Genomic DNA, 22,581 nt, shown 5'->3' on the forward strand with positions numbered 1-22,581 from the left:
AAAGATGAGGGCAGATCTCATTAAACCCGAACCTTTACTCTCAACTCATTAAAAGTGTAATCCTGCAGACTGATCGCTGCAAGCTAAAATTGACAGTGTGCTGGAAAGCTGAAGCAGTTATTGAGTTATTTATCATCACATAGAGAAAGATACTGTGAAAACTGTTGACAATCTAACCAGAGTGGGGTGGTATGGTGGCTCAGTGCTTAGCACTGCAGCCTCACAGCACCAGAGACCCAGGTTCGATTCCACCCTCAGGTGACAGTCTGTGTGGAGTTAGCACATTCTCCCTGTGTCTGCGTGGGTTTCCTCCCACAGTCCAAAGATGTGCAGATTAGGGTGTATTGGCCATGCTAAATTGCCCATAGTGTTCAGGGATGTGTAGATTAGGTGGGTTATAGGGAGATGGGGATGGGTCTGGGTGGGATGCTCTGAGGTTAGGTGTGGACTTGTTGGACCGAAGGGCCTGTTTCCACAGTGTAGGGATTCTATGATTCTGTTGCCGGTTTTGGAGATGGGATCCTTTATGTTTAGCAATAGCTGTAGCAGGATGGTTATTGGTTTGTGGGCTACCCTGATACCTAGGGGTCTGAGTGGTCTTGTGGTCATCTCTGAAATGTCCTGGGTATACGGTAGAGTGATCAGCGAGTCTGGTTTGTGCTGTGGTCTGTCTCGGAGCTAATGGTGGATTGTCCTTTCAAAAACTCCTCATAGGTGCTCCTGTTCTTTGCACAATTCCGGGTTGCTGGAAAGTGTTGCGGCCTGTTTAAATAGTGACATGATGCAGCTCAGTTCTTGGGCGTTGGGTTGGCTGCTAGTGTGATCGAGTATCTGGTCCGTACGTGTGGTCTTTCAGTATACGCTAGTCTGGAGTTTCCCGTTTTCCTGTTGTTGCGTTCCACCATTATATCCAGGAAGGGTCGTCAGTTGTTGGTCTCCTCCTTTTGTTCCTGTTATCCCAGTGAGGATGTTGTTTATGTGTTAATGGGTAGTTTTGTGTGTTTAATAATCAGGGAAGTGTCATTTACATAGCGGGGCTCCATCAACAAACACATTGAACTGGTCCCGATATATAAACCACTGAGAAACAGAACCAGAAGCAAGGCCAACCACCTGCCCCCACCCCTAGCCAACCGAGGCATGTGAGTAACAAGGAGGGGAACAGAACGCCAGCACTTCACTGGAGCTGCACTGACAACGTTACCCTGCAGGGTGACGAAACATTTGTAACCAAACACACCGGCTCAATGAACAAGTCTACAGCCTCACCCCTGTAGCTCACTGCCACAGAGAGGGACGTTACCTACAGCCCCCTGCACCCAGCATCAGTGGCACGGGTTTCATACCTTTGCGCAGAAACGGCACATGGTCATCCTCGATGGGGCTATAGAAGGTGTCTCCATTAAAATACATCACTTCGACAGAATGCTGCTGTAGCAGGCCCAGCTTGTGAAGTCTCTTCTCTACACCGGGGGGGGGGGGAGGAGAGAGAGGAGAGACAGAGAGGCAAACACAAGTTTACACACTCACACACACTCTCACCCTGACACACGCACACACAGTGACACACGTACATGCACGGACGTGCACTGACACACACAGTGACACACGTACAGTGACACACACACAGTGACACGCGCGCGCGCACGCACGCAGAGTGACACCCACACGCACGCACGCACACACACCCCCGATGGTCACACTGTTCCTATGCTCCCATCCACCTCCGATGTTACCCATGTGTTTACCCCTAAAACCACAGAGACCCTCCCCCCCCCCAATTAAACCTCATTGGCTACAATACAGCCCCAAACACAAAACACACGACAATACCCCCATCCAGATTCCCCACACACTCCTGATCAGATTTAGCAAAGGCTGATGGTACAAGGACTCGGGGAGATCCAAGTTCAAATCCCACCTGCTCCAGAGAGGGACCGTACCACATCTGAACAGGGTGTTGTAAGATAACTACAAGAACTGGGGAGACTGATTTCAAAACTGGGCGAGGGATCTGAGGAAGAATGTTATTGGCTGTGAGAGTGCTAGTGACCGGGGGACTTAGGAGAGAGCGTTGGAGCTATGGAGAATGGGAGGGATTTCAAAAGGCAACTGGACTGAACCTGCAGGGTCATGGGGAGATGGGACTGACTGGATTGCTCCACAGAGAGCTAGCATGTATCCGACGGCCCAAATGGTATCCATCCGGGCTGCAATGACACATCCAGAGCTGTGTGTGGAGGGAGGCTTTGGGCTAAAGTCAGACAGCGATGCCTCCCCTGGTTAACCAGCCTGCTACTTGCACAAGAGAAGCCATTTGGGGGGAATGAGCAGGCTGCTCAGCTCCCTTTAGAGCAGATCCCTCCCAGAGTCAGCACCCCCCCAGAAGACAGGATGATACTTGCACTGAATGGCAGCTACAGGACTGAAGGGGCAGCGTCCTACCAATTCCAACCAGACGAGTGAACCAACGGGCCGTGTTCTTAAAGTGATTCAGGAACTGGGGCTTGGCCTCACCGAGGAGATCCAGGAGCACAAACATATCCTGAAACAGACAGATCAACAACTCACTGAGAAAGGGGCTAATTTCAGAGCAACAAGGCCCATCTCCTCAATCAGGCAGGAAGGCTCCCAGGCTCGGGGGTTCAATAGCACATACTGTGTGATACCATTCCAGAGGGAAACCGAACCGGCCTCAAACACTCACTGACCCCGACAGACACTCCCAAGGACACGGGGTTAGATACAGAGTAAAACTTTCTCTACACTGTCGCCCCATCAAACACTCCCAGCACAGGGTTGGTACAGGGTTAGATAGAGAGTAAAGCTCCCTCTACACTAACCTCCATGAAACACTCCCAGGAGAGGAGCAGCACAAGGTTAAATACCGAGTAAAGCTCCCTCTACACAGTCCCCATCAAACACTCCCAGGAGAGGGACAGCACAGGGTTCGATACAGAGTAAAGCTCCCTCTATACTGTCCCCATCAAACACTCCCAGGGCAGGAACAGCAGCGGGGTAGATACAGAATAAAGCTCCCTCTACACTGTCCCCAAAAACTCCCAGGGCAGTAGATACAGAGTAAAGCTTCCTCTACACTGCCCCCATCAAACACTCCCAGGGCAGTAGATACAGAGTAAAGCTTCTCCTACACTGTCCCCATCAAACACTCCCAGGAGAGAGACAGCAAGGGGTTAAATACAGAGTAAAGCTCCCTCTACACTGTCCCCATCAAATACTCCCAGGAGAGAGACAGCACGGGGTTAAATACAGAGTAAAGCTCCCTCTACACTGTCCCCATCAAACACTCCCAGGAGAGAGACAGCACGGGGTTAAATACAGAGTAAAGCTCCCTCTACACTGTCCCCATCAAACACTCCCAGGAGAGAGACAGCACGGGGTTAAATACAGAGTAAAGCTCCCTCTACACTGTCCCCATCAAATACTCCCAGGGCAGAAACAGCACGGGGGTAGATACAGAGTAAAGCTCCCTGTACCCTATTGCCATCAAACTCTCACCAATGAGTCGATCAGTGTGGTACCATCAGTTGCCTTTGGGTGCTTGGTCCTGGCCATTCGGTCGGCCAGGTGACGTGAGCCATAGAGAGAGTCCGTGGGGCTCCAGGTAACAAACGCCTCCTCCCCATCCAGGAACAGCAGCTGGAGAGTCAGGTCTGGTCTCTGTCCGAGTCAGAGAGAGCGGGAGAGAGGGGGTGAGGGTGGAAAAAGAGAGAGAGAGAGACATAGAGAGAGGAGGGGGGAGTGTTGGGAGCGAGACAGACAGAGAGAGGGAGGAGGGAGCGAGACAGACAGAGAGAGGGAGGGGGGAGCGAGACAGAGAGAGAGAGGGAGGGGGGAGCGAGACAGAGAGAGAGAGGGAGGGGGGAGCGAGACAGAGAGAGAGAGGGAGGGGGGAGCGAGACAGAGAGAGAGAGGGAGGGGGGAGCGAGACAGAGAGAGAGACAGACAGAGAGAGGGAGAGAGAGAGAGAGACAGAGAGAGAGACAGACAGAGAGAGGGAGAGAGAGACAGACAGAGAGAGGGAGAGAGAGACAGACAGAGAGAGGGAGAGAGAGACAGACAGAGAGAGGGAGAGAGAGACAGAGACAGAGACAGAGAGAGAGAGAGAGAGAGAGAGAGAGAGAGAGAGAGAGACAGAGAGAGAGAGAGACAGACAGAGAGAGAGAGGGAGAGAGACAGACAGAGAGAGGGAGAGAGAGACAGACAGAGAGAGGGAGAGAGAGACAGACAGAGAGAGGGAGAGAGAGACAGAGAGAGAGAGAGAGAGAGAGAGAGAGAGAGAGAGAGAGAGAGAGAGAGAGAGAGAGACAGACAGACAGAGAGAGAGAGACAGACAGACAGAGAGAGAGAGACAGACAGACAGAGAGAGAGAGACAGACAGACAGACAGACAGACAGACAGACAGAGAGAGAGAGAGAGAGAGAGAGAGAGAGAGAGAGAGAGAGAGACACACAGAGAGAGGAGGGGGGAGTGTTGGGAGCGAGACAGACAGAGAGGGTTGGGAGCGAGACAGACAGAGAGAAAGAAAGAGAGAGAGCGAGCGAGAGAGAGAGAGGATTACTAGTGAGGGCATGGATCAGTGGGTAACTGCCCTGTCTCAGAGTTTAATAGCTGTTGTTGAAACAAAAAACAATCAGAAAATTCAACGTTTTGGCCTCAACTGCTTTCTGAGAATTCCAAGGCAAATAGTCAAAGTCTTTTCCCCAGGGTAGGGGAGTCCTGAACTAGAGGGGCATAGGTTTAAGGTGGGAGGGGAAAGGTTTAAAAGGGACCTGAGGGGCAACTATTTCACACAGAGGGTGGTGCGTGTATGGAATGAGCTGCCAGAGGAAGTGGTGGAGGCTGGTACAGTTATAACATTTAAAAGGCATCTGGATGGGGACATGAATAAGGAGGTTTCAGGGGGATAGGGGCCAAATGCTGGCAAATGGGAATAGATGAATGTAAAATAATCGGGTCAGCATGGATGAGTCGGACCGAAGGGTCTGCTTCCACACCGTACATCTCTATGACTCTACGCGAGAGAGCAGATCGGGCAATGAAATGAGGGCTGTGTGGAATGACTGAAGGACTGAGATGAGAAATTCACCTAGAGAGTGGGGAGTCTGTGCCGTAGCTATGACAGAAAGTGGGCAAGGCCGAAATGTTGAATGTTTTCGGGAAGAAGTTAGCTAAGAGCTGAAGGGATGAAATGGCGTGAGAGAAACCAGGAACTGGACACTGAGTTGGATGGTCAGCCTGGTTCTTGTTGAATAACAGCATGCTCTGATTTTCTATGTTTCAACAACAGCTATTAAACTACAACTTAACCCCCTCATGAGTTTATAAGCTTCTGAAACATCACCCCTCATCGTCTGACGCTCCAGGGAAAACAGCCCCAGGCTATTCAGCCTCTCCCTGTAACCCAAACCTGGCAACATCCTTGATAACAAAGTGTGAAGCTGGATGAACACAGCAGGCCCAGCAGCATCTGAGGAGCATAAAAGCTGATGTTTCGGGCCTAGACCCTTCATCAGAAAAGGGGGATGGGGAGAGGGGGAGGTGGACCGAAGATGGATAGAGAGCAGTTTCAAGGCCGAGGAGATTACAAGAGAGTTGCAGTGGGAGAGATTCCCCGAGGTTGGTCCAGAGGGAGGAGGGTAACTTCTTCAGATTAGGCATCCCTGGAGAGCTTCACAGTGAGGTTAGATTTGTGATCAGAGACAATGGGAACTGCAGATGCTGGAGAATCCAAGATAACAAAGTGTGGAGCTGGATGAACACAGCAGGCCAAGCAGCATCTCAGGAGCACAAAAGCTGATGTTTCGGGCCTAAACCCTTCATCAGACAGCTTAAGGGTCTAGCCCGAAACATCAGCTTTTGTGCTCCTAAGATGCTGCTTGGCCTGCTGTGTTCATCCAGCTCCGCACTTTGCAGATGCTGGAGAATCCAAGATAACAGTTCCCATTATCTCTGGCAACATTCTTGTAAATCAGAGATAACAAGGTGTGGGTCTAGACCCTTCTTCAGAAACATCAGCCTTCCTGCTCCTCTGATGCTGCTTGGCCTGCTGTGTTCATCCAACTCTACACCTTGTTATCTCGGATTCTCCAGAATCTGAAGTTCCTACCATCCTTGCAAATTTTTCAAGTTTGTCAACATAGCACAACAGATCGCTCTATTCCAAAAATAAAGAGCTGAACAAGGGAGGTCTTGGCCAATTTTTACCCATCAACAATCATGGCCAGTCACTGTTGCATTGTGGGCTCTTGCTGGTGCTGTGTTTCTAACCCAACCATGCTGACTATGTGCCCAAACATGGTACGATACCAGAGTTAGTGGGTACTGCAATGTCAGCCTGGGCTTTGTGCTTCAGTCTCAAGAGTGGGACTGGAACCCAGCAGCTCCTAACTCTGAGTCAGTGCTGTGCAATCGGCCAAAACGCGAACTAATTGAGATCGAAGGAAGCAGAATGAGAGTGGAAGGTAGTTGCTGAGAATGGAAGCTAAGGAGAAATGATCTCAAATCAGATTATCCCAGGAGGTGGAGCGGACCTCATCCTAGCCATTGTCTAAATCAATTGTAATTAGGCGACTAGAGCAGAGTGATGGATCAGTAACCTAGGCAATGGTGGGATGTTTAAAATCCCACTGAGGCATACTGGGAGTTCAAATCCTAACAAGGAATAAATCTCAAAGCACAAATGCTTGTGACAATAATCAGACAGCTGGAAAAATAAAACGAGTGGTTCAATACTGTGAGTTATAAGGGCGGGAAAAAGTCAGGGAGGTTTTGTGTGCAGAAACAGATGAATTTTCATCATTAAGTCAACTGGAATCTTGAACTCTACAGATGCTGCCTGCTCCACACTTTTCCAGCTCTTGCTCTCCCTATTTCAGATTCCCAGAGTCTGCCATACCTTGAATTTGCAGTTTGTTAGTTCAGCTGTGATCATTACGCTAGGAAATCTGCTGATACCTGCAGTTTCAGGTCTACAGTTAGACCGTAAGATGTAGGAGTGGAAGTAAGGCCATTCAGCCCATCGAGTCCACTCCGCCATTTAAAATCATGGCTGATGGGCATTTCAACTCCACTTCCCTGCACTCTCTCCGTAGCCCTTCATTCCTTGTGAGATCAAGAATTTGTCGATCTCTGCCTTGAAGGCATCTAATATCCAGTTGACAGCAACTGGGGATGATATGTGAGTGCGCACTCTGGACTGGCCCAGCGAGCCATTCAGTTAACGATAGGGCCCTCTGGGAGCGTGGTCAAACAGAGGGACCTAGGGGCGAGGGTACTGAGGTCCTTGAAGATTTGCACTACACAGGGTGGTAAAGTAGGCATTTAGCACACTTGCCTTCATTGTTCAGACCTTTGAGTCGGGATGTCATGCTGGACATTGGCAGGGCCATTTTTAGAAAGCTGTGTGCAGTTTGTAGAATCCCTACAGTGTGGAAACAGGCCCTTAGGCCCAACAAGTCCACACCAATCCCCCTATAGCCCACCTCATCTACACATGAACGCTAGGGGCAATTTGGCACAGCCAACCCACCCTAACCTGCACATCTTCGGACTGTGGGAGGAAACCCGTGCAGACACGGGGAGAACGTGCTAACTCCGCACAGTCGCCCGAGGGTAGAATTGAACCCGGGTCCCTGGCACCGTGAGGCAGCAGTGCTAACCACTGAGCCACCGTGCCACCCCCTGCTGGTCACACTGCTGCATGAAGGATGTTATTAAACTGGAAACAGTGTGGGAAACATTTACAAAGATGATAACCAGAGGGTTTGAGTTAGAAGGAGAAGCTGGGACATTGTTTCCCCTGGAGCATAGGAAGTCGAGGGGGTGACCCTTAGAGGTCTTTAAAATCATGAGGGGCATAGCCAAGGTCTTTACCCCAGAGTACGGGAGTCCATTCAAAGCCAGAGGGCGTATTTCCAGGGCGAGAGCAGAAAACACGAGGGGCAACACTTTTCTTTGTTACACAGAGAGTAGTTCATGTGTGGAGTGAGCGGCAGGAAGAAGTGACGGTACAGTTACAATGCTTCAAAGACATTTGGACAAGTGCTAAAGGTTCAGAGGGAACCGTGGTCGGCGCAGACCGGTCGGGCCGAAGGGTCTGTTTCTACGCTGCTGGGCCCGATGACTCAGAGGGGAGCTGCCCACCAGCATCTCAAGAGCAAATAAGGATCGATGCTTTGTCAACGAGTGGACAGCAAAAGCAAGACTTTCGGCTGGTATGCCACACCCAACGAGCCCCCCCACAACACCCCTCAACCCCAAACCCATGACGAGCCCACAAAAACCCACCTCATAACGACGACACCATCCCCCATCCCCAATGACACCACCAACCCACCACCCCCGCCATCCCCCCCACCCCCGCCGTCCTCCTCTCTTCCCCCCCCGCCGCCCCGCCGCCCTCCTCTCTTCCCCCCCCGCCGCCCCCGCCTCTTCCCCCCCCGCCGCCCCCACCGCCCCCCCTCTCTTCCCCCCCCGCTGTCCTCCTCTCTTCCCCCCCCCCGCAGCCCCCGCCGTCCTCCTCTGTTCCCCCCCGCCGCCCCCCGTCCTCCTCTCTTCCCCCCCCGCCGTCCTCCTCTCTTCCCCCCCCCGCCCCGGGCATACCTTGTCCTTGAGCTTAACCAGCTCCTTGTCGAGGGCGTGTGCCAGCTCCAACATCATGGCGCAAGGTACAGCTGAGTCAGTAGCACCTACAAAAACTCGTCCCTGATCATCGCGCTGGAAGTACTTGGAGTCATAGTGACATGCCAGGGCCAGGCGCCGTCGGGCAGAGGGGTCAAGCGTGGCCACGATGTTGGAAAACGTCCGCATGCCGAGGGGGGTGCTGTCCTCAAAAGTGTCCAGTTCCACGGTCCAGTGGGCAGCCAGTACCATCAGGTGGTGCTTGATGTGCTGAGCGAGATAATCGCAGCGTTTCAGTTCCATTGATGGCAGGAAAGAGACAGTTCAAAACTCAAACACCGTTCCTTTTATTTTCATAAACACTGCCCAAAATTTTAAATTTCCTGGGAATTATGGAATGTGGTTCAGACTTGACTCGGGATACGTTTGGAATATTGTGTGAAGTTCACTACAGGAAAGCTGTAAACGCTTTGGAGAACATGCAGACAATGTTTCCTGGACTGGAACGTATTAGCTATAAGGAGAGGTTGGTCAAATTTGGGGTGATTTTCACTCCTGCGTCGGAGACTGAGGGGCGATCTGATAGAAGCATGAAATTAAGAAATTTACAAGGATGTCGCCGGGGTTGGAGGGTTTGAGCTATAGAGAAAGGCGAAATAGGCTGGGGCTATTTTCCCTGGAGCATCGAAGGCTGAGGGATGACCTTATAGAGGTTTATAAAACTCATGAGAGGCATGGATAGGGTGAATAGACAAGGTCTTTCCCCCAGGATTGGGGGGGGGGGGGGGGGGGGGGGGGGACACTCCAAAACTAGAGGATCACAGGTTTAAGGTGAGAGGGGAGAGATTTAAAAGGGACCTGAGGGGCAACTTTTTCACACAGAGGGTGGTGCGGGTATGGAATGAGCTGCCAGAGGAAGTGGTGGCGGCTGGTACAGTTACAACATATAAAAGGCATCTGGATGGGTACATGAGTAGGAAGGGTTTAGGGGGATATGGGCCAAATGCTGGCAAATGGGACTGGATTAAGTTAGGATTTCTGGTCAGCATGGAGGAGTTGGAACCAAGGATCCGTTTCCGCGCTGTACAACTCTACAAGGGGCCTGGATAATGTGGAATTTTGGAGTCTTCTTCCCCCAGGGAGCACAGGTTTAAGGTGAAAGGGGAAAAATTTAAAGGAGATGTGTGAAGCATGTTTTTTTTAAAAAAACAGAGCATGCTAGGTGCTTGGAACAAGCTGCTAGAGGAGATGGTAGAAGCAAGTACCATGGCACTATTAATGAGGCACTTAGACGGGCACACAGACAGGTAGGGAATAGAGAAATAAGGACCACATGCAGACAGATAGGATTAATTTAGACTAGCACCATGGTTGGTACAGACATGATGGGCCAAACGGCCTGTTCCTGTACCGTACTATTCCACATTCTGAAACAAATATTTGGCAAATTACCCGGTAGAATGTAACATTCTGCATCAATAAAATTTATGCATTAATGGAAAAATAAATCAGAATTAATACAGAAAACACCAAATTATGGTTTTCAAAAAAAAAAATCAAGAGCACTGTCAATAAAGTAATCTTTAAAACAAATTTAAGACATGTAGAATGATGCCTGTTTTTGGCCCTTGATAAAAAGGCAGCTTGAATAGCATCTTAAGATTAAGCTTTCATTTCAGTTCAGTTAGAAACAATTAAGGTCTCAACCTTAAAAACCAGTTTATCAAATCAAAGGCATTATCCATAACAATAATGTAGTTGCAGTGGGCAGGTTTAATTAGTACAGAATGTTGCTTTGCTTCAAATAATCCTTCAAAACTAAAAACAATGTGACAATTACCTCTTTCATCCTCTCTAGGTGATCTGAGAGACAGAGGAATAGATTGGTATGAGGGTACATTTAAATGAGAAAAGTTAGAGGGGGGAACTCCAAACTTGAACTGATGGCTTAGTGGTATTATCACTAGACTAATAATCCAGCTACCCAGGTAATGTTCTGGAAATCCTGGGTTCGAATCCTACCGTGGGTGTACTGTGTCAAGTTCTGGTCGCCCTGTTATAGGAAGGGTGTTGTTAAGTTACAGGGTTCAGAACAGGTTTGAGTTGTAAAGATTGGCTGGGATATTTTCCACTGGAGACAGAGAGATGGCCTTATAGAGATCTATAAAATCATGAGGGGTATAGAGAGTGTCAATGGACAGGGAGGATTCCGAGAGTAGGGGGCATATTCTTCAGGTGAGAGGAGACATATTTAAAAAAAAACAAGTGGTTTGTGCGTGGAATGAACTTCCAGAGGAAGTGATGGATGTGGATACAGTTATAATGTTTACAAGATATTTGGATAAATATAGGAGTAGGAAGTGCTTGGAGAGATATGGCCCAGGTGCAGGCAGATGGGACTAGTTCAGTTTGGGATTGTGGTCGGGCTGAAGGGTCTGTTTCTGTGCTGTGTGACTCCAGTGGACTTGTTGGGCCGGAGGGCCTGTTTCCACACTATAGGGAATCAAATCGAATCTGTGTAATGACAGACAGTGGAGTTTGGAATTAATGATGTGGAGGAAAGCCTCGTCTGGTTCACTAGGAAGGAAATCATTACCCGGTCTGGCCTACATGTAAAGTTGGGCACTGTCTTTATTTCTTCATTTTTCTGCCTTTAGATTCTATGTTTCTTTTTATTTTTCTGTGTTTTAAGGTGGCCCTGGACAGTGGCGACACAAGCAACACTTTCATTGTATTTTGTAAGAAAACATGTGAGAACAAATAAATTAAATAACACGTGACTCCTAACCGCCCTCTGGGCTTTCAATGCTGGCCTGGCCAATTATTCCCATATCCCGCGAATCAATTTTTTTTAAGAACGGAAATTTGGCTTAAAAAGTAAAATTTCGATGAGCTTGAACCACACAATTTGCATTTATTAGCCTACCAAATTGTACAAATATAGCCCACTCGAAGACTGGCAAAGAACTGTGGACTAAAAAGAATTAGCACTGTTCTGAAGAAACGTCGTATCAGATTTGAAACATTAACTCTGTTTCTCTCTCCACAGCCGACACTGGATTTGCTGAGTTTTTCCAGCATTCTCTGGCTCTGCATCAGTGCCCCGTTGTTCTACAGAAATCACTGATGTGGAGAAGCCAGTGTTGCACTGGAGTGGGCACAGGAGTCACACAACACCAGGTTATAGTCCAAAAGGTTTATTTAAAACCACGAGCCTTTGGAGAGCTGCTCCTTTGTCACTTGATGGAGGAGCAACGTTCCAAAAGCTTGGAATTTCAAATAAACCTGTTGCCTGGTGTGGTGTGACTTCTAACAATGCACGGTGTCACATTACACTGCAGGGAACTGCAAAGTGACCTGTATTGCCGAGGCTGGTGAATCTGAGATAACGCACTGTGGAGCTGGAGGAACACAGCAGGCCGGGCAGCATCAAAGGTGCAGGAAAGGCTGACGTTTCGGGTCTGGACCCTTCTTCGGAAAAACTTGACGTCAGCTTTCCTGCTCCTCTGATGCTGCTTGGCCTACTGTGTTCCTCCAGCTCTACACCTTGGTTTCTCTGTATTGGTTACAGCTCTTTGTCTTCACTTCAGACCAGAGTCAGGAGCCCCTTAAGAAAGTGGAGGAGGGCGGATATTCGCCAAAAATCAGCAACTTAAAGCGACGAAAGAGTTCAGCTGTAAACAGACCTGCCGGACAGTCTCGATGCCTTCTGATCCAGGGTATCGCTCAATTAGCATTGGCATCAAGAAAACATTCCACAGACGCTGGAAGTCAATGAGTGAGATTTGGTACCTCACTTGACCAGACATGATACTCTTTGGCTTGTGATCAAACTGTTCAAAACAGAAAAAAAACACAAAGGTTTAAGAACGCCACTGGGTTCAATTCTTGTTCAACTTAAACATGGGAAACAGAGGCAGTAACTTGCATTTAAATAGCACCTTTAACGTCCGAAGACGCTTCGTAGCGGAGAGCCAGGAGAAACCCAACTGACACTAAGCCATGTCAGGACATACTGGGGCAGTTGACAGACAAGAGATGCTGACTGAAACTCGAATTAGGGGGGCCACAGCCTCAGATTAAGGGGGGAGCAGATTTAGGGCTGAGCTGAGGAGGAACTTGTTCACCCAAAGAGTTGTGAATCTGTGGAACTCCCTGCCAAGGGAGCAGTTGAGGCTTCCTCGCTGAATGATTTTTTAAGGCAAAGATAGATTTTTGAACAGTAAAGGGATTAAGGGTGATGGTGACTGGGCGGGTTAGTGGAGCTGAGTCCATGGAAAGATCAGCCTTGACCTTATTGAATGGGAGAGCAGGCTTGATGGGCGAAATGGGGCCTACCCCTACTCTTGTTTCAAAACAACAAAAAAGTCAGTTTTGATGGTGGCAAGGTGCTCAGCTATACAGTTGTACAGCATGGAGACAGACCCTTCGGTCCAGCTCGTCCATGCTGACCACATATCCTAAAAACTTATCCAGTCCCATTTGCCAGGTTAGTAAGAAATGTCAATGCTGGAGTCAGAGATAACACACAGTGCGGAGCTGGAGGAACACAGCAGGCCGGGCAACATCAGAGAAGCAGGAAAATTGTCGTTTCGAGTCAGGACCCTTCTTCAGAAAGCTCCACCATTTCTGAAGAAGGGTCCTGACCCGAAACATCAGCTTTCCTGCTCCTCTGAGGCTGCCCTGGCCTGCTGTGTTCCTCCAGCTCTACACTGTGTTACAACTTGCCAGGCTGTGGCCACATCTTTTAGCGCATTGGCTGTCAGATAAAAAAATGCAGTTCCCTGCCGCCATGCAAATTAAGAGATAACAAGCATCAGAGGAGCAGGAAAGCTGACATTTTGGGCCTAGACCCTTCTTCAGAAAAACTTCAGCCTTCCTGCTCCTATGATGCTGCTTGGCCTGCTGTGTTCATCCAGCTCCACACCTTGTTATCTCAGATTCTCCGGCATCTGCAGTTCCTACTATTTCTAGCCATGCAAGTTAATTTGCCTTAAATTCCCATCAAAGCCCTTTTTGAAACTACTGACTATGAGCTGCCAAACACTATCTGTTTCTTCAGATCAGACAGCCTTGCGGTGTCAGTCCTGTTGCAGAGTCCTTCCTATATTGTGGAACTGAAGATACTGGACACAAATCCTCAGCTGTGACCAAAATAACCTCCACATTTATTATATTACAACAGCAAGTCAGAAGGACTTAAAGTGCTTGTAGAGAGAGGTAGGAAGTCCTCAAGAACTTATATCAATTGAAATCGCTCTTTAAATTAAGATCTTGCAGAGCCTACGTGAAGACTCAAAATGCAACTTGATGCTTAATTATATAATTCTTGCCATAAAACCTAATATTCCAGCTGTGCTCTTTAAATAGTCTTATGCACTTGAGGTGCTGCTTTTAAGAAATCCCTCTGTGAAGGCAAATCAGCCCCTCAAACCTGTTCAACATTTCCATAACTTTTGCATCTGTATCTCAACACTATCACCAATCCTTCTTCCAATATGTATCCCACACCTGAATGGTCAGGAGGCCCATCGGCCCATCTATTCAGTGACGTCGAGCAGGATTTCCCGGTTTGAGGGGTTTCGGGACCGTCAAATAGAGGTTGTGAGCTCCAAATAAATATTATAGCAGCTGAGGGGGTCCTATGCTTCACAGGCTCTCTCTGTCCGAACCCCACTCACCGCTGCTCTCACCGAAAGGTTGTGACAATTATCCTGCCCTGGAAACAGGGCCACAATGGGAAAGGCTTTAGGGATGCATTACTGTACAACAGTCCAGTCAGATTAACTTCCTCTGCTATAGCCCTGTATCACTGTCACCTTGCCTCCTCGCAAGTGTCCATTAAATTACCTTTTGGAAATTACTCATCAATCACAACAATAATTACAGTGTCTTCCAAGTCAGCACCTCCCGATATATAAAATATTTCCTCATTTCTGCCTCCCACCCCGACTTCTTATGTCCAAACCCTGAACCATCTCTCATCTTCCTTGTCCAATCAGTGATGGACAACAATGGTCTACCTTATTTAGGCCTGCTGTTAATTAAACGCCTCGATCAAATCTCTCCTGCAACTTTCACTCCTAACTCCAGCCTCTCAACTCCACAGCTGAGAATCCCCATCCCTATAATCAGCCTGGGACGGCTCAGTGGCTGGCACCACTGCCTCACAGCACCAGGGATCTGGGTTTGATCCCACCCTCAGGCAACTACACGATCTCTCCTTGCCCGTGTAGGTTTTCCCGAGCGCTCTAGTATCCCCCTCATGGTCCAAAGGTATGCAGGTTGGGTGGATTTGCTGTGTGAAACGCGGGATTGCAGGGGGTCAGGTCTGGGTAGGATGCTCTGCAGAGGGCCAGTGTGGACTTGATGGGCTGAAAGGCCTCCTTCTTGACGCCTACGGATCCTCTGCCACAGAAGCCAGACAAGGCCAAAACATTGAATGTTGCTAGGAATGATCAAAGTACTAGAGATAATGGGAACTGCAGACGCTGGAGAATTCCAAGATAATAAAATGTGAAGCTGGATGAACACAGCAGGCCAAGCAGCATCTCAGGAGCACAAAAGCTGACGTTTCGGGCCTAGACCCTTCATCAGAGCTTGATCAAAGTACTGTTCTTTGGCCTGAGGGGATTAAACGGTGTAGGAGAGAGAGTGGGAACAGGGGACCGAGTTGGAGGAGCAGCTGTGATCATACTGAATGGGGAAAGCACGCTGGAAGGGCCGAATGGCCTAATTCTCCTACTTTGTATCTTTCTAGCTGGCCAGCGACTCCACACAACTGACAAGAGGAAATTACAACATACGACCTCAGAATTACACCAACTTCTAATCAACCATCTGAAACGTATCCACATTAAATTGACTTGAGATGCATTCAGATTTAGACCCTAAAAGGTTAAAAGTGAATGGATTTCGAACAGGAGAGAACTTGGGCCGGTTGAAATTTTGAGTTTGCCCAAGTTACGTTGTTGCAGTTTAAAACGTTGCTAATTTCGCGTCCCCTTAAAAGGGCGAGGTGCCACGTACCTTGCGGTGGGTCCAATCCTCCTCCGTAACAGATGGCTGTTCGGCTGTGAAATACAGTCCCGAGGAGATGCAGAGGACAGCCAGGGCAAAAGAGACCGAGAGCAGGATCACCATCCAGGGAATCCTGTCCAGGTTGGAGCGTCTGTCCGTTCGGGAGGTGCGACTGTTCTTGCCTAACTTAGCCATCACGCCCTGGAAATCACAGCTTAATCCGCTTTAATGTTTTTGAAAACAAAAGGGACACATTTGCAGACAAGAGGCACATTTCCTTCCCGCCCCAAGCAACACGCACCCCTTCCTCCCTTCCTCTTCAAACGAAACCCTAAATGGGATTTCTAAAAACCAGAAGGGATTTCTGAACGTCGGCTCCAGCCGCTCAGTTTCATGTCAGTTTCGGCACTGGCATTCCCAGTCTGTGCCCAGCTGATTTAATATCCTTGTCTGACTTAATTCCAAACCAGGGCGCAGGATGATGACATTAGAGTGGGTGTGGGTGTAAGTCTATTCGTACAAGAGAGACACCACCCTGTGGGCAGTCTCTGTTACAGACTGACAGCAAAGAGTTATTGATGCAAAATAAGCAGGCGTTGCATTGTGGCCATATGACACTTAGGGTTAAGTCAAAGCACAGGATGAGGGTATCCCCTGCCAAAGGTGCCCCTAACTACCCATGAATAAAAACCGAAAGAACTGCGGATGCTCTAAATCAGAGACGAAAACAGAAATTTGTCAGCAAGGTCTGACCGCATCTGTGGAACGAAATCAGAGCTAAGGTTTGAAGGAAGGGTCGCTGGACCCGAAACGTTGACTCTGAGTTCTCTGCACAGGTGCTTCCAGACCTGCTGAGCTTTTCCAGCAATTTCAGGGTTTTGTTTCTGATTGCCCCTTGCTTTTACTTTAACTCGTGTGATGTGGATGTCACTAGTTGAGTCAGCATTTATTGCTTGCCCCTAAAAAATAGTCATTGAGCTGTACAGCGCGGAAACAGATCCTTTGGTCCAACTCATCCATGCTGACCAGATATCCTAAATAATCCAGTCCCATTTGCCCATGTACCCATCCAGATGCCTTTTAAATGCTGTAACTGTACCAGCCTCCACCACTTCCTCTGGCAGCTCATTCCATACACGCACCAACCTCTGTGTGAAAAAGTTGCTCCTTAGGTCTCTTTTAAATCTTGCCCCTCTCCCCTTAAACCTATGCCCCTCTAGTTTTGGTCTCCCTGACTTTAGAGAATGGAACTAGGTGGGGCTCACTGATCCTTGACTGGGGCTGTTCACCTGGACCAATCAGGGAGCCCTGGCTGACAGATATAAACAGGGATTCAGAATTGTCAGTTCAGGGGACTGACTCCGAGCTGGTTAGTCACAGGCAGTGTCCTGTGCACAAGTAAATAAAGGGTGATTTGGCGTTGGGATACTGGACTCTGTGCAATTGTTTCAGTGGCGACAGGAGAAAACAGGATGTGCCTGAAGAACATTCTCTTGCAACATCTTGGAGTCGGGGTAAGCATTTCTGGCATCATGTGTTTAGATAGGAAGCTTGACTTGTTTGGGTCTGCTGTGGAAGACTGGGCCCAGTATGCTGAAAGAATGCATTATTTTTTTCTGTGGAGATGAGACTGGGGCAGAAGAAAAGCAATGAGTAATCCTTCTGACTGCCTGCGGACCCACAGCATTTTCTGTTACTAGGGGCATAACTTACTCAGAGGCACCAGACACTAAAACGCTCCAAGAGTTGACAAAGTTGGTTCAGGAATATTTTAACCCCAAACCTCCTCTAATCCTGAAACCCTTCTTGGTTTTATTCGGCTGTTAGAGATGCAGGGAAATCAGTTTCGGGATTTTTGATGAGGTTACGATGATTGGCAGAGGCAAGTGATTTTGTGTTAACCGTGAATGAGATGTGAGAGACGTTTGGTTTGTGGGATTAATGATGTAACCATGCAGATACGCCTACTAGCCATAGCCCAACTGAACTTTAAACAGGCACTGCAGCTGGTCTTTTCACTAGAACATGTGGCAGGTGGAGCATGGGAACTACAGGGCATCCCATTGGAAGTGGACACCTTCACCGGTCTGACCGAGCTTGGAACACCACTCGAGAGTAGGCAGTCACAGAGCTTCATGTAGGGCATGTCCTGAGCAGAGGGACTCTGGATCAATCCCCAGCAGAACCCCACACTAATGCTGAGCCTTTCCTAAATGGCTAAACATTTCTTCAGGATCTGGGCCAGTGAGCCAATGTAGTTGCTGTCAGTATGCAGACTCGAGACAGCAAAGGAGCCCTACAAGCCTGACTTGAGTAGGAAAACTCGGAGGTTGATACCCAGGAGAGTGCACGCCTGAGAAAGTTCCCCTACAAGTGGCTTGGAGCAATTACATTGCTTAGTGACACCCAAACCAGAGCTAATTAAAATTAATGTTCAGCTAAATCATCACCCAGTTCTCATGGAGGTCAAAACTGGTGCAGTTGTATCTGTAGTTGCAGAGTCTGTTTTTAACAAGATTTGCTTGGAACTCCAACTTTCAAGCTTGCGTAAGACCTCAGCCAGACTAAGAACACACAATAGGGAACCATTGCAGATTAAGGGTAACTGACTTCGGTTCCGGTCCTCTATGAGAAGCATTTGGTGCAGTTACCACTGACGGTAGTAAAAGGCTTGGGTCCAAGCCTGTTCGGGTAAAATTGGTTGAGGAAGATTCACCTTGATTGGCTCAACATGTTTTGATTTGGGAAGCACTGCCTCAGTGAAGTCCTAGTGAAATACCCAGGAGTTTTTCAGGAAGGGCTTGGGACTATCAAAGGGGCGAAAGCTACTTCACATGTTGACCAGGACGGAATTCCGAAATTTTGCAAGGCCCACCCAGTGCCATGTGCCTTGTGGGCAACAGTAGAGGCTGAAATCAGGAGTCTAAAGAGCATAGAAATCATCAAACCAGTACATTTTGCAGAATGGCCAGCACTGGTTGTACCGATTGTGAAGTCTAATGCCACAGCTTGCCTTTGTGGGAATTTTAAGCAAACTGTTAACCACTTTTCGCAGCTGGATAAATACCCAAAACCTCGCAGAGAGGATTTATTTGCAAAGTGGGTGGGGGTGCTGTCCTTCATGAAGGTGGACATGAGCCGTGCCTACCTGCAGTTGTGACTGGATGAGGAGTGCCAGAAATATGCTACACTTCGTACACATAAGGGTTTATACCAATATACAAGATTGCCATTTGGGGTATCAAGAGCTTGCACTCTTTTCCATTGGCCCATGGAGAATGACGTATTAATAACCGGTAGACCATTAAAGAGCGCTTAGAAAACTTGGACATAGTGCTTAGATGTTTCTCCCAGGCAGGAATACACCTTAGAGAGGAAAAATGTGTGTACCAGGAACCCCAAGTGAGCTAATTCGGTTACAGAGTAGACAAAACTGGGTTACACCAGTTGGAAGAGAAAGTGAGGGTGATCAAAGGAGCCCAGGCTCCCACAACTGTACCCGAGTTCGGGTCTTTCCTTGGGATATGAATTATTACAGAAAATTCATGCATAACCTGGTTTCCATCTTGCACCCATACACCTGCTTTTAAAAAAGGGTCAGGCTTGTAAATGGTTGCATAGCCAAGAGGTAGCCTTTAGGGAAGTGAAAAAGCAGCTACCATCATGTAAAGTGTCGGCCCACTATGACCCAAAGCGAGAGGCAGTGCTGAAACGCGATGCCTCCCCGTACAGTATCGGGGTAGCGTTGGCCCATCAGTGGTCCAACGGAGAGGAACATCTATAGCTTATGCTTCCCGGACTTTGGCTGATGCCGCACGCAAATACACCCAGATAGCGAAGGAAGATTTGATGGTCACCTTTGATGTGAGCAAGTTCCACCAGGACCGTTATGGACAGGAATTTGTCATAGTAACAGATCATTAACCCCTGCTCGGGCTACTGCTGGAAGACAGGGTGGCACTGCCCGCAGCTTCCAGGACACTTCAGCTTTGGGCCCGAATTCTCAGTTGCCGCTGGTGGTGCCCCCATATTCACGGGAATACCCTGGATTTGGTTGCATATTGACTATGCCGGTCCTTTCATGGGCTCAATGTTCCTGGTCAAAGTGGACGCCCATTGAAAGTGGCTGGATGTGTATAAAATTCATTCAGTAAACTTGGGAATGAGGATTAACAAGCTGTGAGCATTGTTCGTGACACACGGACTCCTGGAAGTATTGGTCACTGATAACGGGATGTCATTTACCAGTAGGGAATTCAAATATTTCCTAAAGTGCAATGGCATTTGGCACATAAGGACAGCTTCATACCATCCGTCATCCAATGGTCTAGCAGAAAGAGTGGTCCAAGTGTTGAAGGGGGGCTGAAAGAAGCAGCCTACAGCCTCACTCGATACCAAACTGTCCCAGCTCCCATCGAGTGTTGGACCACCCCACACGCAATAACAGGAACAGCTCCAGCAGGAGGTGCTGATGGGGAGAAGACTCAGACCTTGGGAGGGAGGTGAAGGGCCAGCAGGAACTCCAATGCTGCCTCTAAGTGAGAGAGACAGTTTAATTCAGGGGATGAAGTTTGGTGACGGAAGCATGGGAACGGCCCTGATTGGGTACGAGGCGAGGTCATGCCCCGTGACTCTCAAAGCTGGAGTAGGTGACGCTGTCCTGAACAAACACATGGATCACCTGAAAGCTATTACCCTACAAACGGTTCAGGGGCAAAACATACCTGGCCCCTCAGAACAGCACAAAGGCCTGGCATATACTGCAACTAGTCCTCCTCTATTTAGTGTTGAGGAAACCTCCAAGCCTAAGATGGATGTGGCCTCGATACTGTTACTGCCAGAGGAAGAGGAGGAAACTCTTCCCGAGATACTGTGGACGTAAGACATGAGCTACAGTCCGGTACACACTGCCCATGTCAGAGTCTGAGTCAGCCCATCACAGGATAAGCTACAAGACTAGGCCTGCATCCCTGGATTGTTGCGGGAGGGATGTAGTGATCGGGACCTGGTGGATCTCATTGACTACACGATTTCTGATAGGGGTTGTTAACCTGGCCATTGTCCTGGATGGCATCGAGCTTCTTGGGTGTTGTTGGAGCTGCCCCCAACCAGGGCAAGTGGGGAGTATTCCATCCCACTCCTGCCTTGTGCCTTGCAGATGGTGGGACAGGCTTTGAGAAGTCAGGAGGGGAGTTACTTGCTGCGGGATTCCCTGCGTCTAACTTACAGTTGTGAGCCACTTTATTTATGAGGTGAGTCCAGTTGAGTTTCTGGTCAATGGTAATCCCTGGGATGTTGGTAGTGATGGAAGCAGTATTTAATGTCAAGGGGCAGTGATTCGATTGTCTGTCTCTTCATTGGAGCTGGTTATTGCCTGGCATTTCTGTGGCACAAATGTTATTTATTTGAACTGAGTGCCATGCTAGGGCCATTCAGATGGGAGAAGAGGGCCAACTTGTGTCTGGAATTACAGAGGCCAGAACAGTTAAGGATGGGCATTTATTTTCCCAAAAGGAGCATTGGGTGAACTAGATGGAAATCTAGGATGATCAACAACCCTCATTGTGGTAAAGGATGTCACAGTGCACAGCAAGATTCCACACAGAGCTCCAGGCAATAAAACAAGGAGTTGATGTATTTTGCTGATGCTGGTCGAGATGAATAGATGCAGGCCAGGATATGGAGTAGGATGGACGGGAATTGTCCCAACCTTGAACTGTTCCTAGCATAGGCCGTGTGGTCTGGTCCCTGTGTTTTGGCAGAGAGGGGGGAGCTGAGGGGCTGGTGCACCTTCCAACAGGGATCAAAGGCACAGACATTTCCAACACACAATGGCAGGAGTGTGAATCCAACTGGGAGAGGCTGGAAATCAATGTGCAAATGTTTACCACTGGTAATCATAGAAATATCCCTCCGACAGTCAGAGACTCAGATAGTGAGGAATCTGATCAGAGCGCTGGTTCTCTCCTGTGCTTGCTTGCAGACCCAGAGGTACTGAGAGGCCAAAGCCAGGAAGAGGAATGAGGGCTCCCTGAGCAGGGAGGTAGTGCAAGTGCTCATGCACCATGTGAACTGCCCTTAGTCCTCCACTCCAACTGTCAAAAGGATGGACTTGTCCCCCTCCAAACTAAAACATAAAGCCACCATTGTCTTGCCAGACCATAGGGCTGCTCTCTCATCAGAGAGATACAGTTGGTGGTGATTTAACCTGAGGGTCACCACGTGAGGGGACAGATTGAGAAGGAGTATCTGCAGTGGTAATGTCAGCTGGTGTGGGAACTCTGCTCACACTGTTGGCATTACGCTGCCTCTCAAACTGAGCTAACTAACTCTGCCACAATATCACAACCAGCAGGTGCCTCTCGCTGCGAGGGAACATTGTGCCCTGATTAATATGTTTAAAAAAAACACCCCCTACAGTTCAGCATTCCCTCAGTACTACACTGGCAGTCTTAGCCTAGGTTATAAATCAATTTGTGCCCAAAAGGGAACTGTATCCATTGACGCAACATTCATTTCATGAATTTTTAATGAATTCTGGGACCTGGGCGTCGCTGCCTGGGCCCAGCGATTATTGCCCCCTTGAGAAGGTGGGGGTGAGCTGCCTTCCTGAACTGCTGCAGTCCACCTGCTATAGGCTGACGCACAATGCCCTTAGGGAGGGAATTCCAGGATTTTGACTCAGTGACGCTGAAGGAACGGCGATATATTTCCAAGTCGGGATGGTGAGTGGCTCGGAGGGGATGGTGTTCCCATGTATCTGCTGCCCCTTGTCCTTCTGGATGGAAGTGGTCGTGAGTTTGGAAGGTGCTGCCTGAGGATCTTTAGTGAATTTCTGCAGGTGGATGAATGGGAAGGGTTTAGAGGGATATGGGCCAAATGGGACTGGATTAGTTGGGCCGAAGGGTCTGTTTCTGT

The 22,581-nt window shown here is 48.7% G+C and overlaps 1 protein-coding gene across 1 annotated transcript in view; it reads right to left on the reverse strand.

Annotated features, from left to right (window-relative positions):
* The window catches only part of LOC125447784 (glutaminyl-peptide cyclotransferase-like), a 19,661-nt gene extending 3,482 nt beyond the window's left edge, over positions 1-16,179 (reverse strand). The window contains exons 1-6 of the mRNA XM_048522497.2: positions 15,673-16,179; positions 12,330-12,476; positions 8,626-8,913; positions 3,520-3,681; positions 2,446-2,545; positions 1,347-1,463 (exon numbers count right to left, since the gene is read on the reverse strand). Coding sequence (XP_048378454.1) covers positions 1,347-1,463; positions 2,446-2,545; positions 3,520-3,681; positions 8,626-8,913; positions 12,330-12,476; positions 15,673-15,858 — 1,000 coding nt within the window. The 5' untranslated portion in view covers positions 15,859-16,179. The remainder of the gene's footprint in view (positions 1-1,346; positions 1,464-2,445; positions 2,546-3,519; positions 3,682-8,625; positions 8,914-12,329; positions 12,477-15,672) is intronic.
* Between the last annotated feature and the right edge of the window lie 6,402 nt (positions 16,180-22,581).

Source organism: Stegostoma tigrinum, chromosome 39 (genome assembly GCF_030684315.1).
Source record: "Stegostoma tigrinum isolate sSteTig4 chromosome 39, sSteTig4.hap1, whole genome shotgun sequence".
In the NCBI taxonomy this organism is placed as follows: domain Eukaryota; kingdom Metazoa; phylum Chordata; class Chondrichthyes; order Orectolobiformes; family Stegostomatidae; genus Stegostoma; species Stegostoma tigrinum.